The sequence below is a fragment of the Myiozetetes cayanensis genome, unplaced genomic scaffold (genome assembly GCF_022539395.1).
Source record: "Myiozetetes cayanensis isolate MyiCay16 unplaced genomic scaffold, myiCay2020 scf2-11, whole genome shotgun sequence".
Lineage (NCBI taxonomy): Eukaryota > Metazoa > Chordata > Aves > Passeriformes > Tyrannidae > Myiozetetes > Myiozetetes cayanensis.
Window position 1 is genome coordinate 108,318,346 of NW_026087411.1, and position 20,374 is coordinate 108,338,719.

At 43.6% G+C, this 20,374-nt stretch overlaps 2 protein-coding genes across 2 annotated transcripts in view; one reads left to right on the forward strand and one right to left on the reverse strand.

Moving 5' to 3' along the window:
* Positions 1-315: 315 nt before the first annotated feature.
* On the reverse strand, positions 316-5,726 carry MRPL19 (mitochondrial ribosomal protein L19). The gene is made up of 6 exons (XM_050315416.1): positions 5,649-5,726; positions 5,332-5,443; positions 3,015-3,133; positions 2,326-2,460; positions 1,370-1,551; positions 316-658 (listed from the first exon to the last, which is right to left on the reverse strand). The coding sequence occupies exons 1-6, from the start codon at positions 5,710-5,712 to the stop codon at positions 443-445; spliced, it is 828 nt and encodes a 275-aa protein (XP_050171373.1). The 5' UTR covers positions 5,713-5,726; the 3' UTR covers positions 316-442.
* A 13,075-nt stretch (positions 5,727-18,801) lies between these two features.
* Positions 18,802-20,374, forward strand: part of EVA1A (eva-1 homolog A, regulator of programmed cell death) — a 205,919-nt gene continuing 204,346 nt past the window's right edge. Inside the window, exon 1 of the mRNA XM_050315447.1 lies at positions 18,802-18,901. Within this exon, the coding sequence (XP_050171404.1) occupies positions 18,802-18,901 (100 nt within the window). The remainder of the gene's footprint in view (positions 18,902-20,374) is intronic.

A 20,374-nucleotide genomic window follows, 5' to 3' on the forward strand; every position in this document is an offset into this window, starting at 1 on the left:
ACTAACCCTCATAACCTCTGGGAGTTATGTTGCAAATCCTGCTTTCTAATAATGAATTTCTGTTGCTTTTCCTCTCAGAATGACAACAAAAATGCAACTGCTGATCAGCAATCACCACAAGCTCATGATCTCATTGCTTTTCTCATTTTCCTTTGTCTCATCCCAGCCTTGTGCTATTGCAAAAATGTAATTAATTGTTCTATCACAGTTTAGCTCTGTAGATGTTTGTTTCTGGAAGAAAGATTCCTTGTAATGACCTGTAAGCACTGGGAAGGCAGTGGACACCTGAGTCCCAAAAGTCTGCACACTATAAAATCTTCTGGAAAGGTTAACTTTATTGTTTGCTTTGCCTATGTATATACAAAACTTGGCAACTGCTCATCCACACAGTAAATTAAACATATTAAATTTTCCAGTAATTCTTAGACTGTGAAAAATATTATTATTTTTTAAGTCCCTCATTCACTTCTTTCCAAATTTTTTCCTCTATTTTTGAAGTATCATATTCTCGCAGCATATCAAACTCCAGCCATGGCTGGCTCCACTTCTGTGCTTCTTTCATTTTACTTTCAGGTAGCTCAAACTTTATTCCTTTTATATTGTATTTCGGTCTTTCCCACCGTTTTGACCATGGCTTGGGTTTCATTCGTACCTGCAGCTAAAATGAAAGATTAAAAAAAAGAAACAATAAAAAGGTATTAAGTAATTGGATTTTCGATTGTGAGCTTAGCAAAAGGTGAGACAACTGCTGCTCTAACAAAAGAAAAGTAAGAGAAAATTGACCAATCTGTCAATGTGTTAAGGAACTACTACTTTATCCTGTTAGGAGAAAAGGAATTTGTTTGTCCACATTTGTTGTCACAGCATCTTGTGAAAATTCTTAATTAACACTGTCTCGATTTATTAGTTTTGTTCCTTATTAAGGAAAAATAAAAGTAGTGTGATAGGAAGGAGAATGATCGCTGTAAGTTGAGTTCCTACACAACACATTAACAGTGTCTGCTGGTTTCTGGATCTTCTCTGAGATGCAGATTTTAGCTGACTCTCCCATCTTACCTTGTTTCCTGCTACCAACCACTCCCAAACAACCCCATTAACAACGACATTTCTGTAGAAAAGCCTTCCCCTCTGCACAGTTCTACAGGGGCAGGTGGAGGCTGCTACTCCTTGCACGTCTTCAAATTTAACTACTGAGAGTAGTAGGTGTTTACATTCCCAACGTTCTTTCAGCATAGAAATGGTACAAAGACTTGCTGATTGTATCTAGTTTTGTCACCCTGGTAACTAATGTAGCAAAGAGCTGATACAGTCAGATATGGAAGTTACCTAAACAACCCTCTGCTTCCCCTTTGAAACACGTGGCTCCTACCTCGTTTACAGGAATTTCTTCGTGGTCCAAACGAGACACAGGTTTCATATTCACATCAAAAGTACTGTATTCAGGGAGGGCATCTCGCAGGTACATCAGGTTGTCATCCAGCCTCTTTTCCAGCTTCAGCACCTCGATCGCCTGGATCCGGGGACTGTACAGTTCATAACATACTTCAACACCTGAGAGAGGGAAAGTCTGGTTTAATGACCCAAATTCCTTAGAAATACTAACACCAAATTAGTATTTCTTTAGTGCTACACGTTCCTGTATCATTGCAGAACTGCTTTGTACGTCTCAGAGAACTACAGTGCTGTGTGCACACGTGATTGCACTGTGTCTGCACAGGCAGCTGCAGGTTTCTTTTGAAGTCAAGTCTTTGATAATAGGATGGCTTATGAGACATTGAATGGCTTGAGTTTAAAGAAGATGAGTTTGGCTTTTAAACCACTCCCTTTTGGTTACTACAGCTGTTGTTGTTCATCTCAGTGTATTTGAAGAGACATCCACCCCTTCTGTATTTGCTCTCAGAACCTCACTATTTAATTGCCCTCAATTTTGTCATAAACCAGAATGTGATCCTATGATAAAACTCTGCTAATCTGCTGCTTGTTAAACAGTTCACACGCACATCCCCAGTTCATGTGCTCAAACTGGGCTGGTATTTACGTGGCTACCAAAAGACTGCCCAGGCTCAGACATAAACACAGTCATCAGGGAATGTTTAAACCCCACCAAGTACAGAGACAAAAAAATTACTAAGCAGTTCCATGCCTTCAGATAGCGAGCACATTAACATCTCTGTGTACAGAGTTTTAGGCTTGCAGGATCCCCTGATGGGCAGACTCACAATTTTAATTCAGCCTGCTGTCATCCTCCCCACAGACCAAACTTCTACAACTTACACATTTTTTTGCTTAACACTTGTACCATAATTACCACAGTCAGAGTCCCACCTTGGTCTTCTATGACATTCCGAAGGACAAAGGTAGCTCCGAGTCCTTTCCCTCCTCTTTGGATGCAGATGCCAACAAACCGGTTGGATTTGTTATTGGCATAGGGATCTGCAGTGGTCACAGCAAGCACACTGCCTGCCAAGAAAAGGAGTTAAAATAAACAGGCTGTCCAAGTCAATGCTTAACAAAACATGGGAAATGTCAGACAAAGTGCACATATTCAGGCACATTGGGAAAATACTTTGTTTTCCATCAAAACTGACAGAAACAGAACAAACTTCTAACGTGACCTGAATTAAAATATGAATTTATGTGGAAGTGATACTGCAGATCAACCACAAACCTTCTTCACCTTTATTTTTTTTCACTCTTCACTATCCAGATTGAATGAAATACTCTTAATGTGTTTTCCTTTCCTCAGCTTTAATGGTAAACCATATGTTCAAGTGCCAGGATTGAAAAAAACCCAAAAAAACACTTAAGGAACACATTAGGATTATCCTTTTAATGAATCTGGATGTAAAGATGAAATTAAAATACAAAGTACTATGTATAAAACACATACTAGTTGTTCTAACACACCTGACACTGCGATGTTTTATTTTATTCTACATCTGACCACACTTTTTAACACCCCACAGAATGTGAAATACTGACAGAATTACGAAAGTTTTAGTGCTGTTACTGACCAACATAGAACTCTGGGATGTTGAAGACTTTTCTTCTCTGTATCATATCCTTTCTTTCCATATAGTATTTAAGAGGATCTGTTCTCCCTCTGGGAGGTATAAATTCAGGGCTCAAGAACCTGTAAGAACAGCCAAGCTTGTAAAGGTATGAAACAAAATCATTTGCATCAAAAGTAGTAGTAGAGAAGTTCAAGTATTTGGCCTAAAAATTACCAGCTGGTTAACCATCACCACCAGCTGCCTTTTCAGAGATATGAACTGCAGTTCATGAAGTCACCAATTTTATTTTATTATTGCTTTTTGTTATCTAAAAGGTTTTTTTTTGGTGGGGCTTTATTGTTTTTGGGGTTTTGGGGCTTCTTATTTTGTTTTTTTTGTTGCTTTGTTCTTTTAATCAGATTTTTTCCAAAACCAGTTAATACATGTTGATATTGGAGAAGCTTGATACTGATTGAAGAAGGACGGTTCATTACTGCTGTCACAGCTGAGGAACAGGTTATTTCATCATTTAATTGCAATCCACATGACAGAACACTTACTATTTGTTGACTTTATAGTAACAGATATGGCACAATGTATTACAGTTTTCAATCCATTTACACTCTATTACAGTTTTCACAAATTGATTCTGTAGGAGACACGACATAAATGTCCTTTTGTGTTAGAGAAGCTTAAAGGGACTCGTAAAACTATTTTCTGCTCCAAAAAACTAAATCATGCCAAGGAATTCCCACATGGCCTGGACCTCGGACTGATGAGTTGAAGGCAACACTTCCTGACATGGATTGGCTTGGGCTGAGGACCACTTCCAACAGACCCTTTGGATGTGGCCACTCTGGTGACCAGTTGGCCTCAGAGCTTGAGGATGAAGCTGGAGTTGTTTAATTCACCAGTACAGATGTAACTTAAAAGTCTGGTCAGGAGAGAAGTGCCCAACACAGAGAAGGAGGACAAATGCAAACCTGCTTTGCAAACCTTACAGGGGCTGTGGGGGGATCACAGAGAACGCGTGTGGCAGCACAGAGGATCTGGTTGGTGCTGCTGCCCACGGGCAGCCACACAGACAATAAACAACTACAAACCTTCTCATGGTCTTCAATGTTACACAATCTCAGAAGACTAAAATGCCATTTAAATGATGTAGCTCCCAGTTCTACTCAGCTGCCAAATCACACACTGTGCACGTTTTAGAACAGCCCTGTAGACTCAACGCTTCTTAACAGATATTTCCATTAACAGATCTGAAGACAGAGTGGACATTTTTATAACCTGCTTTTTAATACCTTCCCCATTCCTAGGCTGCCTACATGCTATGGGTTTGGTGGGCCTGTTTTTGGAAAGGAAGATGAACAGTGCAGTTCTACCACTCTCCTTCCAGACACAGCACTGAAGTTTTAACAGGGGGTCATTTAAAGCAATGCAAATTGGATTTAAAACCCAGGGAGGCTGTGGATGCCCCAACCCTGGAAGTGTTCAAGGCCGGGTTGGATGGAGCTCTGAGCAACCTGGTGTAGTGGAAGGTGTCCCTGCCCATGGCAGGAGGGTTGGAACGAGATGACCTTTAAGGTCCCTTCCAGCCCAAACCATTCTGCGATTCTATGAAATGGGTTGAGGTGACATCAAGAATACCCAGAATGAGACACCTCACGAGGGTGTCACCCTGCTGACATCAGCTCCACTTTACAAACATTACGGCATGTGCTCACAACAGATCTCAAGGTCTGAGGCAAAGGTAGACACAGGACACATGTCCCCGTCACCCAGTGGCACACAAAAGAGAAGCTTTTAGCAGAGAGAACCTCACACGTTAACTCAAAATTTGCAAAAGTGTTTACTGCTGTACATTTTTTTTTCCCACGTTTCACTGCTTTCAGGAACTCCACAACACATAATTTTAAGGTGTTATAAGCACATTTCAACACAAACGATCTTTGTAGAGCTTTACAAATAGTACGATTTTTTCTTTTCTTTTTTTTTTTTTCTTTTATTTTGTATAATAACTCCTTGGCTCTTTCAGTAAGTGCTCACACAATGACCAGCCCGCAGCATACCTGGACACAAGCCCGGGGTGGGCAGAGGGACAAAGAGACTCCCTTCCCTACCTCCTCTGGGACATAGAGACCCCCCACCTTCCCTGTCTCCTCTGGGACAGAGAGACCCCCCACCTTCCCTGTCTCCTCTGGGACAGAGAGATCCCCCACCTTCCCTGTCTCCTCTGGGACAGAGAGACCCCCCACCTTCCCTGTCTCCTCTGGGACACACAGACCCCGACCTTCCCTGTCTCCTCTGGGACAGAGAGATTCCCCACCTTCCCTACCTCCTCTCCGCCCTCTGCTTCTGCTTGTCAATAATGACGGGCTTCGGCGGCGGCTGGAACTTCGCTGGCTTCCCATCGCCGCTCGCTCGACACCCCGAGAGAGAAAAACACCCTGTAAAATAAATAAAATAAACATAACCCCCGTGATTTCAAGTCGATCCGGTTCCCCCCTCGCCCTCCAAAAGCAGGACCGGGCACCCCGCCACAAGGCCACCCCCTCTCGCCGCCGGTCCCTGGATTAGGGCCGGGCAGGAGGAGAGCTGCGGGCAGGGGGATGCTCGGGAGGGGTGAGGGGTGAGGGGCCGGGCGGTGCTCACGGGCGGGCAGGGCGATGGAGATGCCGATGGCCCTCGGGCCCAGCCTCCCACAGGCGGCCGCCATGGCGGCTGCGGCGCGACCGCTACGGCGAGCGCGGAGGGACAAACCACCCCCTCACGGGGAGGTGCCAACTTGAGGATTAAATTAGGCTGGATTTTGGGGTGAAATTCCTCCTTGTGAGGGCGGTGAGGCGCTGGCACAGGTTGCCCAGAGAAGCTGTGGCTGCCCCAGCCCTGGAAGTGTTCAAGGCCAGGCTGGATGGGGCTCTGAGCAACCTGGACTAATGGAAGGTGACCCTGCCCGTGGCAGGGGGATTAGAATTTGATAATCTTTAAGATCCATTCCAACGCAAACCACTCCATTATTCAAAAGTGAAACAAAACGAAGGGGCTCCTTTCACCCCCATGCCCCCTGAAGGTGCTGTGTCAGTGGGATGCAGAGCTGGAGCTGCTGGAGTGTCCTTGGGTGTGGGACCACAGCCCAGCCGCGCTCGCAGTAACTCCTTGGACGTCACAGGGATCCACCACAGTTTATTAATTCTGGCTTTGCCGCATGAAAGTGATGATATGTTTTCCAGAAACACACTTTCATGGCAGAAACACTGAGCTAATTTTTTTTTTCCCAGGTCATTGTTAGCTCCATCTGTAACTCAGAAAAACTGCAAAACCAGTGTTTTAACCAAAATTAATTAAGAAATTATTGTATGTGTGGGTACTGTTGAGCTACTTTTAACATGTTTGTGTCAGTCTGATTTCCTCAGTCATCAGTCTGGATTCAATTAGCAGCTAGACAGACAGAAGAAAGGTGAGGTTTATATGCGGAGTGTGGGCCAATAAATAACACCCCACTGTTTAAACTTCACAGAGATTCACTTCAAAATATGCCTGACCTCATCAACTAATTAGATCCATCGTGTTACCTGTGATATTCCCTCAGCCCCTTTTATTGGTAGCAGCTGACTGCTGAGCCCTCAAATTATCAAGAGTTATTTCCTTGTTTGTGACTGGCTGTTTCGTCTCTTAACTGTGCTACAGAGGATGATAAAGTGTGCAGAAAACAGGTTACAGTTTTTCTCTATAATCTGATTTAACACAGGGTTTAATAATCAGGACATGGACAGGACAGAAGAGGGCACTCTGACCTTTAAAATACGGAAAAATCTCCACCAACACTGAACACACTACTTGGAGCAAAGATTCCTTCTCAAGATTATTTTTTTTTTTTTTTTTTTAAGTTCTGTCCCTCACTTCCCAAGTGAACCTCACTACTTTTGAGGTGCCTCACAGGGCCCAGCACCTTTCCCCTACACCCTGTACCTAACTCCTGTTTGGGCTACTGAGGCATCCTGGCACCAAGATACTGATGATTCACTTTGCAAACTAGTCAGATATACCCTGGCTTTCCATTTTAAAGTTCACAAGTGCAGGTTATATAGGTTATATAACAAAATCTGTGAAAATAAGGATCACTTTACGGTTATATGAGTTATTAATTTCTGTAAATGCTTCTGGGAATAGGATGCGATTCACAAATTAAATGCATCACTGTTCTCAGGGGATCTAACAAAGATTAAACAGATTTTGGGACTCCTCTGAGCTAATTCATACTGAGTTGAATGTATTTCTAGTCCACCGTGTCAGGTCCTTGGGAAGCTCATCTCTGGTTCCTTAGTACTGATATACAAAATTTATTTGTCACTGCTTGCCCAGCATGAATTGTAGCTTCCTATTACTAAGTGTGTGTCTTTTTCTGATGTAGTCATGCTCAAGTCACTCTTTAAGTTCTTTTTGATAAGAAGTTTTGGACAAATCTACCCTGGGACATTCTATGGAGAACACTAAAGTTTGTTTCTGCAATGTCTAGGCAGCTGTGCATCAACATAGGGATACTGTGCAGCTCTTTTTTTGTTCCCTCCAAAATGCACTGCAATTCCCTGAGTTTGAGCATCTGAGTTTCTTTGGGAAAAAAAAACCCAGAGAGATAGAAAATAGTGCTTAGCTTGATCCCCTCTCATCTCTGGAAGTAGGATTGTGCCAAGATCTTATGCTAAATGTTGTCCTACATGTTACTGTCCTTGAAGTCTCTTCCATTATTTCAATGTCCTTCTTGAGCTGTTTGTTTTAAACTGAACATGGTGGTCCAGCAGAGTCACAGTCACCCCAAACACAGAGATATGAGAGCTCACAGTTTCCAGTTGTGTTTCTGTCTGGTCCTGAGGGAAGGCCTTTTGGCCACAACATTGCAATGAGAGGTTGGGTTCACTCAGTTATGCAGCTGCATATGGTCCCACCTCCAGCCTATTTCAAACCCAAATCTCTTTTGGCATCAACCTGTCAGTGACCTGTCTTCCTCCTCTGATTGTTTGTGTCCTGCAGATGTATCAATAAAGACAACAGATCCTCTCCCAGGTCAGCAGTAAAACTGATCCGTCTTCTCTCTTCCTTGCTAAAGATTTCATGGAATAATGGTCCTGCTCAGGAGAGGAAAAAAGGTCGATGTTTAAGGATGAAGGAGACCTTGCATTTTGCTCCACCATTTCTTTGTGGCTCTGAGACATTTATTTTCTTATTTTCTGTGCTTTAACTGCACTTTGTTGTAAGCAAAGCCCATAGAATAGACCTTCTCAGACTGTATGCTCCTTTGGCCAAATAGGGAAGGGGTACATTTTTCTGCTGTGGAGATACCCAACAGGTTGTACTGGTGTCAGCTCAGAATGAGTTCAGAGACAGCTACTTGGGGTTTAGGACACATCTGGGTTTGTATAACAGCAAATGTGAATTAAGAAACCCCAAAACTTGTTAGCAGCATTGGGGCAGGGCTCTTACTCTGGTTTGTGTGAATATTGGCAGACTGCCTCCTCTCATGAGCTGCCTACCTGCATCTAATACATGCTGTCTGGATTTAACCTGCTTATGTCCCCATGAGACCAAGGATACAGTGCTTCAGCCCCAGCCCCAGGATCAGGGTTGTCAGGATCACCTTCTGAAACAGTCCGCATTTCAGGCTGAAATCCCAGAGATTTCCTCTAAACACCTGAGGACACATTGCAGCAACCCCAACACAGCTGTTTGTGGTGTGTCAGAGGGTGTGAAGGAGGGAGTGAATTTTTATGTTGCCTGAGGGAACTTGGATGTCTTTTTATAGGAAACACAGTAAAAGGTGGTAACACCTGCTGTTATTGTTATTGTGTCTCTAAACAGAAAGAGATGTCTACAATGGGCTGAGCTGCTCTGAAGATGTGGTTTGTTGTCCATTCAGGATTGGGAAGAGGCAGCTGGATGTCTCCGAGTTACAAAAGAAATGGGACTGGCTCATGAAGGGCCTCCCCACCTCATGTTCTGTGCTGTGTGCAGAAAACTTGTGGTCATCTCTCTCATGAATGGGAACGAGCACTGGCTCAAAACAGACCTCAAGGTTTGGCACAGTTTGGTTTCAGTTGGATTTGAAAGGGGAAACATTGCTTTCAGTAATTGTTTTTTAAAGCCTTACTTTGGCATTTGTTTCCTCAGAAGTGAAGCTCCTTCCCCTGACATTTGTGCAACAGTGTGCCAAAAATGCATCTCTTGCCTTCTCAGTCTGTGTTTCATTGGTTTGTACAGTTGTGACATCAGGTACAGGGCCTGGAAGTGATTCCTGCTCACAGAGGTGTCATCCAAATGTGGGAGTGGGAGCAAAATATGTATGGGATGAATCCCCTCCAACATTCAATGGACCCTTACTGCTAGAAGACACTGGGCTGTTATCCCACACTTCTGAGTTGCTTTTCCAGTGGTGGAAAAGAGGCCCAAGGACCCCAGCTGGAAGGAGAAGGACAGATTCCACAGTGAGGAGCAGATCCATGACTTGCATGGTGACATCTTCCTGAAACATCAGCCCACAGTATGCCACTGTCCTACTAAACTGTGCTCTTTGCTGAACAACTGTCAAGTCATTTGTAGTTTTTGTAGTCTTACCAGTGACTGGATATCTGAATCCTTCAGGCTGTCTTGCAAAACCATGGACACTGCACAATGCCTGGATTCTTCTCTGTCCTGTTTATCCCAGATATCAAAGCAGCTCCTTAAACTACTCCAGAAAGTTTAGAGTGTAGTGGACATTATTAGAACATTTAAAAAGTCTGATGGCAGCTCTACTCTTTCTGGAAACTTCTCTTTAATGAGACATGAGTTGTTAGTTAACTGGAGGTGAGTTGGCCTTACTGAAAATAATCAGAAAAATTCCAAAATGTTTCTTAAAATAACGTAATGTGCCAGACCCTTCTGACTAGAACATCTGTTCATTAAGGTGGTCACCAAGCATCCACAATTACATTTTTTTACTTTACTGTAGAGCAAGCAAAGAGGAGAGAGAGAACTGTTCTTCAGACCCAGCATCCCAGCAGTGAGCTTGGAAAAGCGATGAGCTGGAAAACCTTCCGCTCATTCCGTCAAAACACCCCCAGGCCTCGGTTGTTTTGGAGCATACATCCTGTTGGAGCCACGCACAGTTAACCCTGCCAGGCCAACTGCACGTTCTCTGCTTCCCGTGCAGTTGCTGGAAAAGTGGTCACATCTGCCCCCCTGAGTTGGAACCTCCTGGAGGGCTCCAGGCAGTGGGCATGGCCTCCATGGCACATCACCACTGTGTTCATGCACACCTATGTTCTTCCATTTCCTTCTTCCTTTGTTGTGTTCCAGCCCTGAAGGGTATATTGTTATTTTATAACCTTCATGGGAGAAGAAAAACAACAGGTGCCAATGATTTCTATCAGGGTGAAGGGGATGTGTGAAATGTGAAATGGTCTGTTGGCAGCTTTGCCAGTGCCTTGGTAGACACTGGCCCTGTGTTCAGAGTCAGAAGTGTCTTTAAATTCCTCTTGGAATCTGTGGTGTTTTCAGATCATTGAGAATTTGAGTTGTGACTGGCTTTGTAGTTTTTCTTGGGATTTTTGCTCTTAATTATGTCTCCACTCAGTTCTGAGTTCCCTGTGGGATGCCTGGCACCTTTACAGGTTACAGAAGGGACAAGACTTGCTGATCTCAACAATTATGAAACACTCAATTCTCCTAATTTTCTGATTTAGTAAGACATTTTTAAGAGGAGTCAAATCTAATAAGAAAGCCAATGTTGAAATGAATCCACTAATCCAATAATCTGTGTGGAAGACTTTGGAGTCTAAATGAGACAGGCATGATTTTGAAAAGTTATGAAGAGTGTGTGAAAAAGTAAGATTAAGTTCAGTAAATGGTGCCAGAGGCCTTTCCCTCAGGCAGTAAATTTTTGAGTCCTCTGGAGTTCTGTATTGGTCCAGATGGCAAGAGGTGTCTGTGTCCCTGACTTTCTACAGTCTAAGTGATGGAGGGTGAGCTCTGGAGCCATCTTATAGAAAACTCCACCAGAAACACCATCAAAAAATAACTCATTGACTAGTCTAGGTAGCTCCTTCAGCACTTATCTCAAACTAAAAACCACCTCTTGGGCTGGGAGCATCTACCTCATTCCAGAAATTGGAGGTACTGTCCTTCTGAAATAGTATGGAATATCTTGAAAACCTAGACACCACTACTGATGTCCCTATTCTGTTTCCTGAGATGCTAAAAAAAAAAATAATGATCAAAATGTATTATAAAAGAAATCCCATTAATCTTGAAAGGCAAGTGTAATCTAAAGACTAATGGGTGAACTCTCAGGTACCTTTACATTTCATAGAGTCAATATTTGTTCTTTCTCCATTTATAACTCCATTACTCTCTCTAGGTGGGCAGGAGATTTCAAAGGGGGACCATTTGTTTTTCTTGATTAATGCATTAATGCTAGTGGTTTGTCACAATAAATTATGCCCCCTATCTCAACCTCCTCGTGCAGGAGGAAAAGCAATGCAAAAATTTATGATCGAATTGCTCAAAGTCACGGTTTCTCATTATTTTTAACAAAGCCAATCAACTTCCACTCTTCATTACTGTGTGAACAGTGACTGAACTGAAAAGAAAATGTGATCTAATATCCTTTGTTTTGCAAAAGCCCTTTAGAAATCATAACATTATTTTCCAGTGCACTGGTTCAGCTGTTTGCAGTATTCTTGTGTGAAGATAGGTGGGAGAGAGAAACTGTTCCTTTTTCTTATGTCTCACTTAGCTTCCCCTGGACTCACAGCAAGGCATTTACCTGGAAACTGGGCTTTACAAGCTTTGTGTCTCTACCTCTTCCTCCACTGAAGCAGCAGCAGCTCTGGACACTGGCTTCCTAAACTGGCTGAGGAAGCCCTCAGCTCTCCTGGTTATTCACAGCACCATTTGTGGCAATCTTCTTTCAGTGCATCAAATGAGCACTTAGGACTGAGACTCCTTTTAATGAACAAAAAGATGCTTTTCCTCTAATGCCAGAAGGTTGATTTAGCAGAGGGAGGTTAAGTGGAAGTGAGCTGGTGTGCTGTGTCAGGGTAGATTCAGGGAAATCAAAATAAATTACTTTACCTACCACTGTAGAAAAGGAGAAGGGCGTTTGGTTGGTTATGAATGTCCATGATGGGGTTGGCAAGTGAAGCAAGAAATTATCCTCAGGTAGTAATAACTGGTAAAGATTGTCCATGAACAACAACATCTGAGGTTGGGAATTACCAGGGAAAGGCTGTCCATGAAACAACACCCAGGGGACAACTGCAGGACAGGGCAGAGCACAGGCATCAGAGTGGTGGGCAGGGAAAGGCTGAAAGGGTGCTGCTGGCTTGTCAGTCTTCACAAAGGGATAGTCCAGCAAAAAATGAAAAGGTGTTAGAATGTAAGTGGGCTCTAGCCCCCTTTTAGCTCTGCTGAGATGTTTCTGTGTGCAGAAAAGCCACTTTTTATACAAGTCTTATGTAGTTCCCTGTTGTATGAACCACTAAGCTAATCACACACAGAGCTGTGCACGTAACACTCCTGCCAGTCCAGACACTGCCTGTTCTGGTGAACTCTGACATTTGCAAATCTCCTGTAGGTCACTGTATAGTTTCCTTCCTTCCTCTGTGTTCTTTGTAGCTGGTCCAGTGGGTAACGTTACCACATTAGGTATCAGTGATCTGTGAACCAGTGACAATGAATGCAGTAATTCCAGTAGGAGCTTCCTGCAGAAAGAAACATCTCTTGCCCTAGAAGCAAGTTAACTGGAGTTCCCTAATGCTAGTGTTGTGGCTATAGAGGGCAAAGGTTGGATGGCTTGAACTTCAATGCCATTGTAAGTTCCTTGGGCTGTTTTAGATGACACAGTCCAGTACTGTGTGCAATGCCCAGCACACCTGGCTTCTGTCACTGGATAGTCTCTGGAGACCATTGTTAAAAAAAAACCCAGATTGGTGATATTATTGTCCTAAGTACTCAAATGCATGTGAAAGCATATGGTTAGTCTTGAAACAGTCCTTTCAAATGGAAAATATTTAAAAAAGAAAAGGAAAATGTATGTTTAAGCACATGTGAAAGGAGATCACAAACCTGTTCTTGCAAATGGCAGACAGTGCATTGTTGAATTTGCACAGATGCCAATGAAATTACACTTGGGATTAATTTTACCCATTCAGCAGAAAAGTATTTCCTCTGGTTTCCTTTGATTTCTTACCAGTTTGTGATCTGTGAGCCAGAGGTTTTTGTGTAATTTGCTGTCTGTACAAATGTGAGGGAAATATCCTGTGTCCCAGGCAAGGATAAGCCTGAGGTGAAAGCTGATCTATCCGAGCTTGGGCTGTAGCTGTGCTGTAGTCTGGACTGTCATTCCTGGGAAGCTCTAATCAGGCTTGCCTATGTAGCAAGGTGGAGAAGATGCTTGTAGCACTGGCAGACAGTCTGCCCTGGGTCCAGGGTTATTTATTCAGTTCTTAGCCTATGTCACTGCATTTTCACCAAAGCTATTAAAAACTTCTGAAACACCGGTGAGTCTTTTAGAATCCATCATCTGGTTGTGTTCATGCCATCAAACTCCAAAGCTGAGTTCCTTTCTGCCAGCTGGGGATGGCCAAAGCCCCTGCCAACTCCCAAACCATGCTCAGAAATTGTCTGGATGCCAGGTGGCCTGGGTCAAAAGTATACCGAGGACTAGTCCAACAGATGAGTGGCAGTGCCTGTGTCCAGACCCTTGCTTGGTTTAACCTATTGCTGCAGATGTGGATTTTATGCAAAGGCTTCATGACAATGCTTGGAAACAATCGGTTTTGTGGGAAAGGTCTCTGGCAACAAAAATGGCTTTTCTAGTGCAAGTTGTAACAGTAACTGCAGTAAGGACGGGCTGTGACTGGGTGTAGGATGTGTGCCCGTGAGGTGCAGAACGATCTGGGGGATGCTGAAGTACTTTTTTGTTGTCCTTCATGCAGGACTCCTGTGCACAGGTCACCAACTAAACCCAATCAGATATGTTGGTCCTAGATAAATCATCAGATTGTGCAGTATTCTCTAACACAGAATATGGAACCATTATACTAAAGAGAATTTCAGCTGAGAGAAATTTTAACATCAATTTTTGGTGCAGACATGAGGAGAAAGTTTTGAGCTTTGTTGTAGATTACTTTGTAGTCTCCAAATATTTTATTTTTGACATTTCCATGCATTGGAGAATTTTGCACCACTCTGTTCATGTTTTCCAGTGTTTTAGTGAGATAAGTACATCACTTGGGACTTTTGTTCTACATGGAACTCTGTTAAAGCAACACTCCTGCTCCAAACCTGTCCCAGTATGGAGCAGAGTCCCACAGGTTTTATATTTGTTTTGCAAACTGAAGTGATTGAGTGACACAAAACGTGAAAACTTCAAAGGCCTTTCGGTTTGAATATTCTGCACAGCTGTTGTTTAACATTGAATATGCAGAGAGAGGAGGATTTTACTTGTGAGTACTTGGTGTTGTATTGCAAAACTGCATTATGTGAAGTCCTCTGTCTTCAAATTGAAAGCAAACAACTCTTACTTATATGAGTAACCCCATCTGTTTCCATAAGACACTCTTAGGGGAAAGATTTAAAAAAAGGAGAACAAAAAGCTGTCCTCTGCAGGGAAGCTTTGCTGTTTCACATTGAAGCTCTGACCACCCAGTTCAGATATATTTCTGTAGGCATAAATGCACATATAGTTTGTCATTAATTTATATTCTTTTAGAAGGAGGTAATGTGGCCAAGTGGAAAGAGCTCTAGCTGGACTTAAAGATAAAAAGTGTTTAATATTTTCTTATCTCTGACAGTTTTCTCTGGCTGACATTGAAAAAGTAGTGACCTCAAACGTGACTATGCTTTGCCCATGTGTGAAGTGGCAGAATGCAACAGTGATCTTTTGGAGAGTGCTTTTTTCTGAGACTTTGTGGAAAACACAGTAAGAAGTGAGTAATGTTACTAGGGTTAGAAAGTGAGCCTAGTCCTAGCAAATTTGTACTAATAAACCTGCTTGTGGCTGTGTAAACAAAGAGAGCTTCAATCCTACATATGATTCTCTAGCTGAAAGCTATTCCTGGTCCAGCTTTCCTACTGACCAGCCTTTCTTCAGGCTGTTGGTGGTTTAGTCCACAAGGAAGAGGTTAATGGTGCAGGGTTAGTGAAAAATGGGAAAGCATTACCAAAAATCGGCCCTAGAAGATCAGCACATATGGCTTAAACTGGGAATCATCCAGACTGGGTCCATTCCTGATTGCCATTTATAAACTCTGTGATTGGGGTGACAAAGTTGAATGACTAGTTGCCTCACTTCTCAGTGCCTTGGTTTCCCCAGTTGTAGCTGAACTTAGCTGCTTTTAAAGTGCCTTGGGAATTTGCTTGCATGTTTCAGATATTACAGTTTTGTCTGTAGCAGGAGAAGGAGAGGATCTACAAGAGAGGAGTATGGGAGGAGAAAGACAAATGCACTTATGTATCATAGTCAAAAAGAGGACCGAGATACAGTTGTTAAGCATCCTAGACTTATTACAGAGGCTCCTCCACAGCCAGTCTGTGGAGGGAAAGTAATCATTCCTCCAAGCTAAGATGTGATGCTGAACTGTATCAGTGCTGGCCTATTCCCACTTCTGGGTGGCCTCAAGAACAAGGGATCCAAGAGATCCTTTATATGCATTATTACCCATCCCCAGAGACATATTTGAAAGCATGAGTGGATTTCTAGGGCAGTTACTCCTAAAAATAAAGCTCCATATTGGTGTCCCCTTGATTCATGTTTACCCCATGAGACTGTCCCTGACAGAGTGACCATCCTTTGTGCTGCAGTGGGGACAGGTGGCCTCTTTCCGTTTGAAACACACAGCTGATGTTCCCACATGCCCTAGGGAATAAGGGCATTATGGAGATGGGCTTTAACTGAATTGTCTGTTTCTCAAAGGCCAATATATCTATTTTTCTTTTTCTTTTTTGCAAGAGCTGCTTTTTTCTTTCTTCTGGAAGAAGGTATCTTTACAAACTTGCTCAAAAACAAAGCCCTCACAGGACAGGACACTGCTGTAAACTTTCTCCCCTCTGGTTTGACTTTATTAACGATAACCTAAAGGGCCACTTTAGCAAACTGCCCATGTTCAACCTTAAACCCTTTGTCACCAGAGTTTTTTTCCTTCCCCATATACTGAGTCAGCCAAACCTAATTACCCTTTAATCAGTAAAATCAACACCTGCTAACAGGGTGGGCTCTTTTCAGCAAATAGTGCTTCTCTTCTCCAGAGGCTGATAAATTTCCAGGGGTCCTATTGTTTCTTTGTCCTGCTGATAAGGAGCTTTGACTGATAATCTGGTAATGAATGGGTATGGTTATCTCATGCTTATAAGACAACAGTGGTGAATCTTCCTCTGGGCAAGGACAGCAGAAGAAGGTGAGACACGAATTATACATAGATGCTTGGAATCAAATGTCTTGGTATTTTCTCTTTAAAACTTAGGTCACCCCTGGAAAAATATGGATCAGGGAGGTCCAGCATGTGGGATTCAAGTATCAGGTGAAATAAAGAAGGTAGCCTGTAGAAGTTCCTGTGGTTTTTTCTTGCTTAAGCAGCCCTCTGCAAAAAGGTAAGGTGGCAGAACTGTCTGCAGAGCAAAAGGGGCTGGATTGTACAGAGCCTGCTGGATTGGTGTGTCTGTGCTGTCAGGTCAGCCCAGAGCCACCACTGTCCTCGAGGAGACTCATCTGCACCTTCACTGTAGACCCTCAGTGTGTGAATAGCTGTTGATGGAAAGAGGGTTGCTTAGGGGCAATTCAGGCCAGACCTGCCTCCTGTTCCTGTGGTCACAGGCAGAATTTGAGCTCAAACTCCAGATTTACGATACTATCCTCGTCCTCAGTGTGGCTGATTAGAATTTGAGCAAGTGGCTGTATGGGTAGAAAGCAAACAAGGCCACAGGACTTACAGCTCCCCTGTGGGGTTGGCATCTAACACACAGACCATCCCAGGGCAGATTTCTGGTGGAAAAAATTTCTCTTGTGTTCATGGCAGCACTCTTGAAAATGTCTTTAACATATAATCAGGCAGCCACTCTGATTTTTCATCTGAGATCAGCTGAAACATTGTTAGAAACTTCAGCATAAGAAACTCTTTACAAGTGCACTCAGCTCTGAAAAAAACCCAGAGCATTTTGGACTGAAGTTTCTTACACTTGTTTTCTGCCCTAGGGTCAATGTTTTTGGAAAGTTTCACTTAATTCCATGTGGATGAACAGGACAGAGGAGTAAAAACCAGTTGTGGTTTTCCTCTGATGTTTCCACTGAGGTTATTTTTGCTGGATAGAAGCTGCAGCTTTGTTCAGCAGCTGTGTGTGTGCCTGGCTCCATCTGCCCTTCCTTGGCAGCCCCACACAGACCTGCTTTGTAGGTCTGGATATATGTGTACACAGGCTGCTAAATGTCTGCTGTTGGCTTTGCCTCTTTAAACTGCCCCTTGCTCTCTGCACTGATGCTCAGCTTCTGCTCTCACCTGGATATGTTGGATGTGCCCATTATTTATATACAAACCTATGCCTGAGCTGCAGCTTATGCTGGAAACCAAAGCCAAGGATCTCCTTCCTGTGCCCAGAGAGAACAGAGTCCACACATCTATCGGTGTCCTCAGAGCTCAGCTCTTCCAAGTTATCATGGCTGGCTTGATGCTGCCAAGAGACGGATGGAAATCAGGCAGGATCAAATACTGGATGTGCTTCCAGGTGAGCTGGAGCCTTCCTTTAGTGCTGCAGGTTGAGTAGTACTTGAATGAGCATCTAAGGCTGTGCTAGTTGGGGGTTAAAGTAATTGCCATGGAAGGAGACAGGTCTTCTGGGTCCCAAGACCAGGCTGGATGGGGCTTGAAGAAACCTGGTCTAATGGGAGGTGTCCCTGGAATGGCCCATGGCAGGGGGCTTGGAACAAGATGATCTTTAAGGTCCTTTCCAACCCAAACCATTCTATGATTCTAGGAAAACCACAGGTTTGGATCTGTGTGAAAACCCTGTGTTGATTTTGATGGAGCACAAAGGGGTCCAGTGGGATAAAAGGCGCCTGGCATGGCTGTCTGCTGTCAAAAGAAAGGAGGATTTTTGGATATGTGGCTGATACCCAGTCCTGCAACTAGATCCAGGAGGATTTGATCCCTGGGCCTGTGCAAAATCTCTTCTATTGTATGATCAGTCTCAACAGGAGACACACAACAATTGTCCTGTCACCAGCCTGGCAGGGCACCACTGCTCACACTGATTTCAGCGGCAGCTCCAAATTCCCGTCATGCCAAAAACCCGTGTGAATTCAGGTGCTTTGTTTTGGGCTCCCTGCTTTGAAAACTCTGCCCATCTTTCTGTCTGTCTACAACATAGAGAAGATCCCTGGATATCTAATCTAATAACACAACCGGGTTTCTCCAAACCAGCCCCCCCCGGGCAACCCCCTCCCCGACTGCCCCCCCAGCAGCTCCCAGTGCCGCCGCCGGACAGCTGCACAGGAACGGTCTGCAGCACATTTGGGCGAAGAGGTGGCTTTTAGGACCCTGGGAACTCCGCCAAGGCTCAGGTAGGTCTGTCTCATTCGTCAGCCGGGATTCATTCACTCCCAGGGATGTGTGTGTGTGAGTGTGTGTGCGTGCCGAGCGCTTTTCCTTCCCCGCCGCTGGCTGCGAGCCTTCCAAGTAATGGGACTAACACTGCTCTCCGGGCAATGAGGAGTGCCGGCTTGGGGCAGAAACCGCTTTCCTTTTCTCTGGAAGAGGACAAGCCGTGAGGATACTTAAGGATGTGCTGCCCAGACGTGTTTCCCACCTCTACCTTCCTCCTGGGACTCATGTGCTTGACAGCTTTCAGCAACTTTGCTAAGACTTCTGCAGACTTCTCAGGTAGGGAGAAGCGCCGATCCTTTCATGTGCTGCTCGTGGATGGGAGCTTATTCCAGCGCTCAGGAGCAGCTCAGGGAAAGGGGATGTGAGCAGATCTGGGATAATTATGATTGGGGAGTAATTTTAACCTTTTGAAAATAAGTGGATGAAAAGTGTCTTCCGTAAGAGGATTTTGAGTTTCTTTGAAGCATTTCTCAATAATTAGCAAAAGTGTTTCAGCAGAGTTAGTCTGAGTAACTTTGGGAACAAGGAAAGGAATACTCTTACTTGTGTAAGTTTGTAGCAGATTTTGTGCTGTTTTTCTCAGTGGAGTGAAAAGAGCTGGATTAGGAGACTATGACGGTCTAGGACGTAAATTAAAACTAGCACAGCAAGTCCCAATTATTTTGTAATGGGCCAGATTCCCTTCTCTTAACATACAGCTCCTGATTGTTGCAAAAGCCCCCTGAGCTGAGATAAAGGAGGTGTTACATGCACAGTATGAATTATATACTCTGTGTTTTCTTAAGACAGGAGAAAAAGTATCTCCTTTCTTCATCATTTCTGGGTCTAGAATTTTATTTTGATTTGTGCACAGCAGGTAAATACCCAGCACCTTGTAATTCTGGATTCCCGTATAACTTTTATAACTCTACAGCTGCATCAGTCGCTTTAAAATTACATTTCTGCTTCTGTTCTTTGTGGATGTGCATGTGGATCTGAGAAAATATAACAGAGCTCATTTTAAAACTGTAATGTTGATTAGTTTGCTTGGGAATTCCTAGTGAGGGTCACTTTGCTTTTAGGATATTGGTTCTAATTTTGGGTCTTAGTGTGAAGAACTAGTCTGGCATATTCTTTAGGGGAGTGTTGCAAAACTCTTGAAGCAGATAAGAGCTGCCAGTTATAATTTGCTGATGAAAAAGTGTCATTTGCAAGGGCTGAATCTCACTGGACTTGGGTTTCAACATACCACAGCACTGCTGCTCACTGCCTGGGAGCACATGTGTCTGTGAGAGATTTGTGTTAGAAAGAAGAAGCTTGTGCTGGAGTGGGGGGAGAATATATACAGTAGCTTGAAGTCTTAAAGTGAATTGAAGGGGGCTGGCTTGCCTGTGATTCAGTCTCCTTTGGGGGCAGATCAGTCCTGGGGGCTCCCATTCAGGGCAGATCTACCTCTGAACAGAAAGAACTGAGACATTTCCCTATTTCTGGTGTGTTTTTATCCTTTTCTTGGCACTGAGCTTTCTCTATGCTCCTCCTTGCAAAAAAGTTGATGCAGAAGGGGTTCATGGAGTGGGAATGACAGGAGCTAAAGTTGCAATGGGGAATGGACTCTTCCTTCTGAAATACAGATAAAGTTTCCCCAGTCAGGCCAAATTACTAAACATTAAAACATGTACAGGTGTCCCAGGGCAATGGTACTTCACACTGTTTGTACAACATAGCCAGAGCAATGGAAGGAAATTCAATAGCCTTTGGTGGTGCTGTCCA

Bases quoted from the DNA above. Each gene is read 5' to 3' on its own strand.
- MRPL19 (XM_050315416.1), bottom strand. From the start codon at position 5,712: ATGGCGGCCGCCTGTGGGAGGCTGGGCCCGAGGGCCATCGGCATCTCC. The intron at 3,134-5,331 runs GTAGGGAAGGTG...CTGTTCTTACAG, and splicing joins AAGCAGAGGGCGGAGAGGAG to GTTCTTGAGCCCTGAATTTA. The intron at 1,552-2,325 runs GTGGGACTCTGA...TCCCTCTCTCAG, and splicing joins GAATGTCATAGAAGACCAAG to GTGTTGAAGTATGTTATGAA.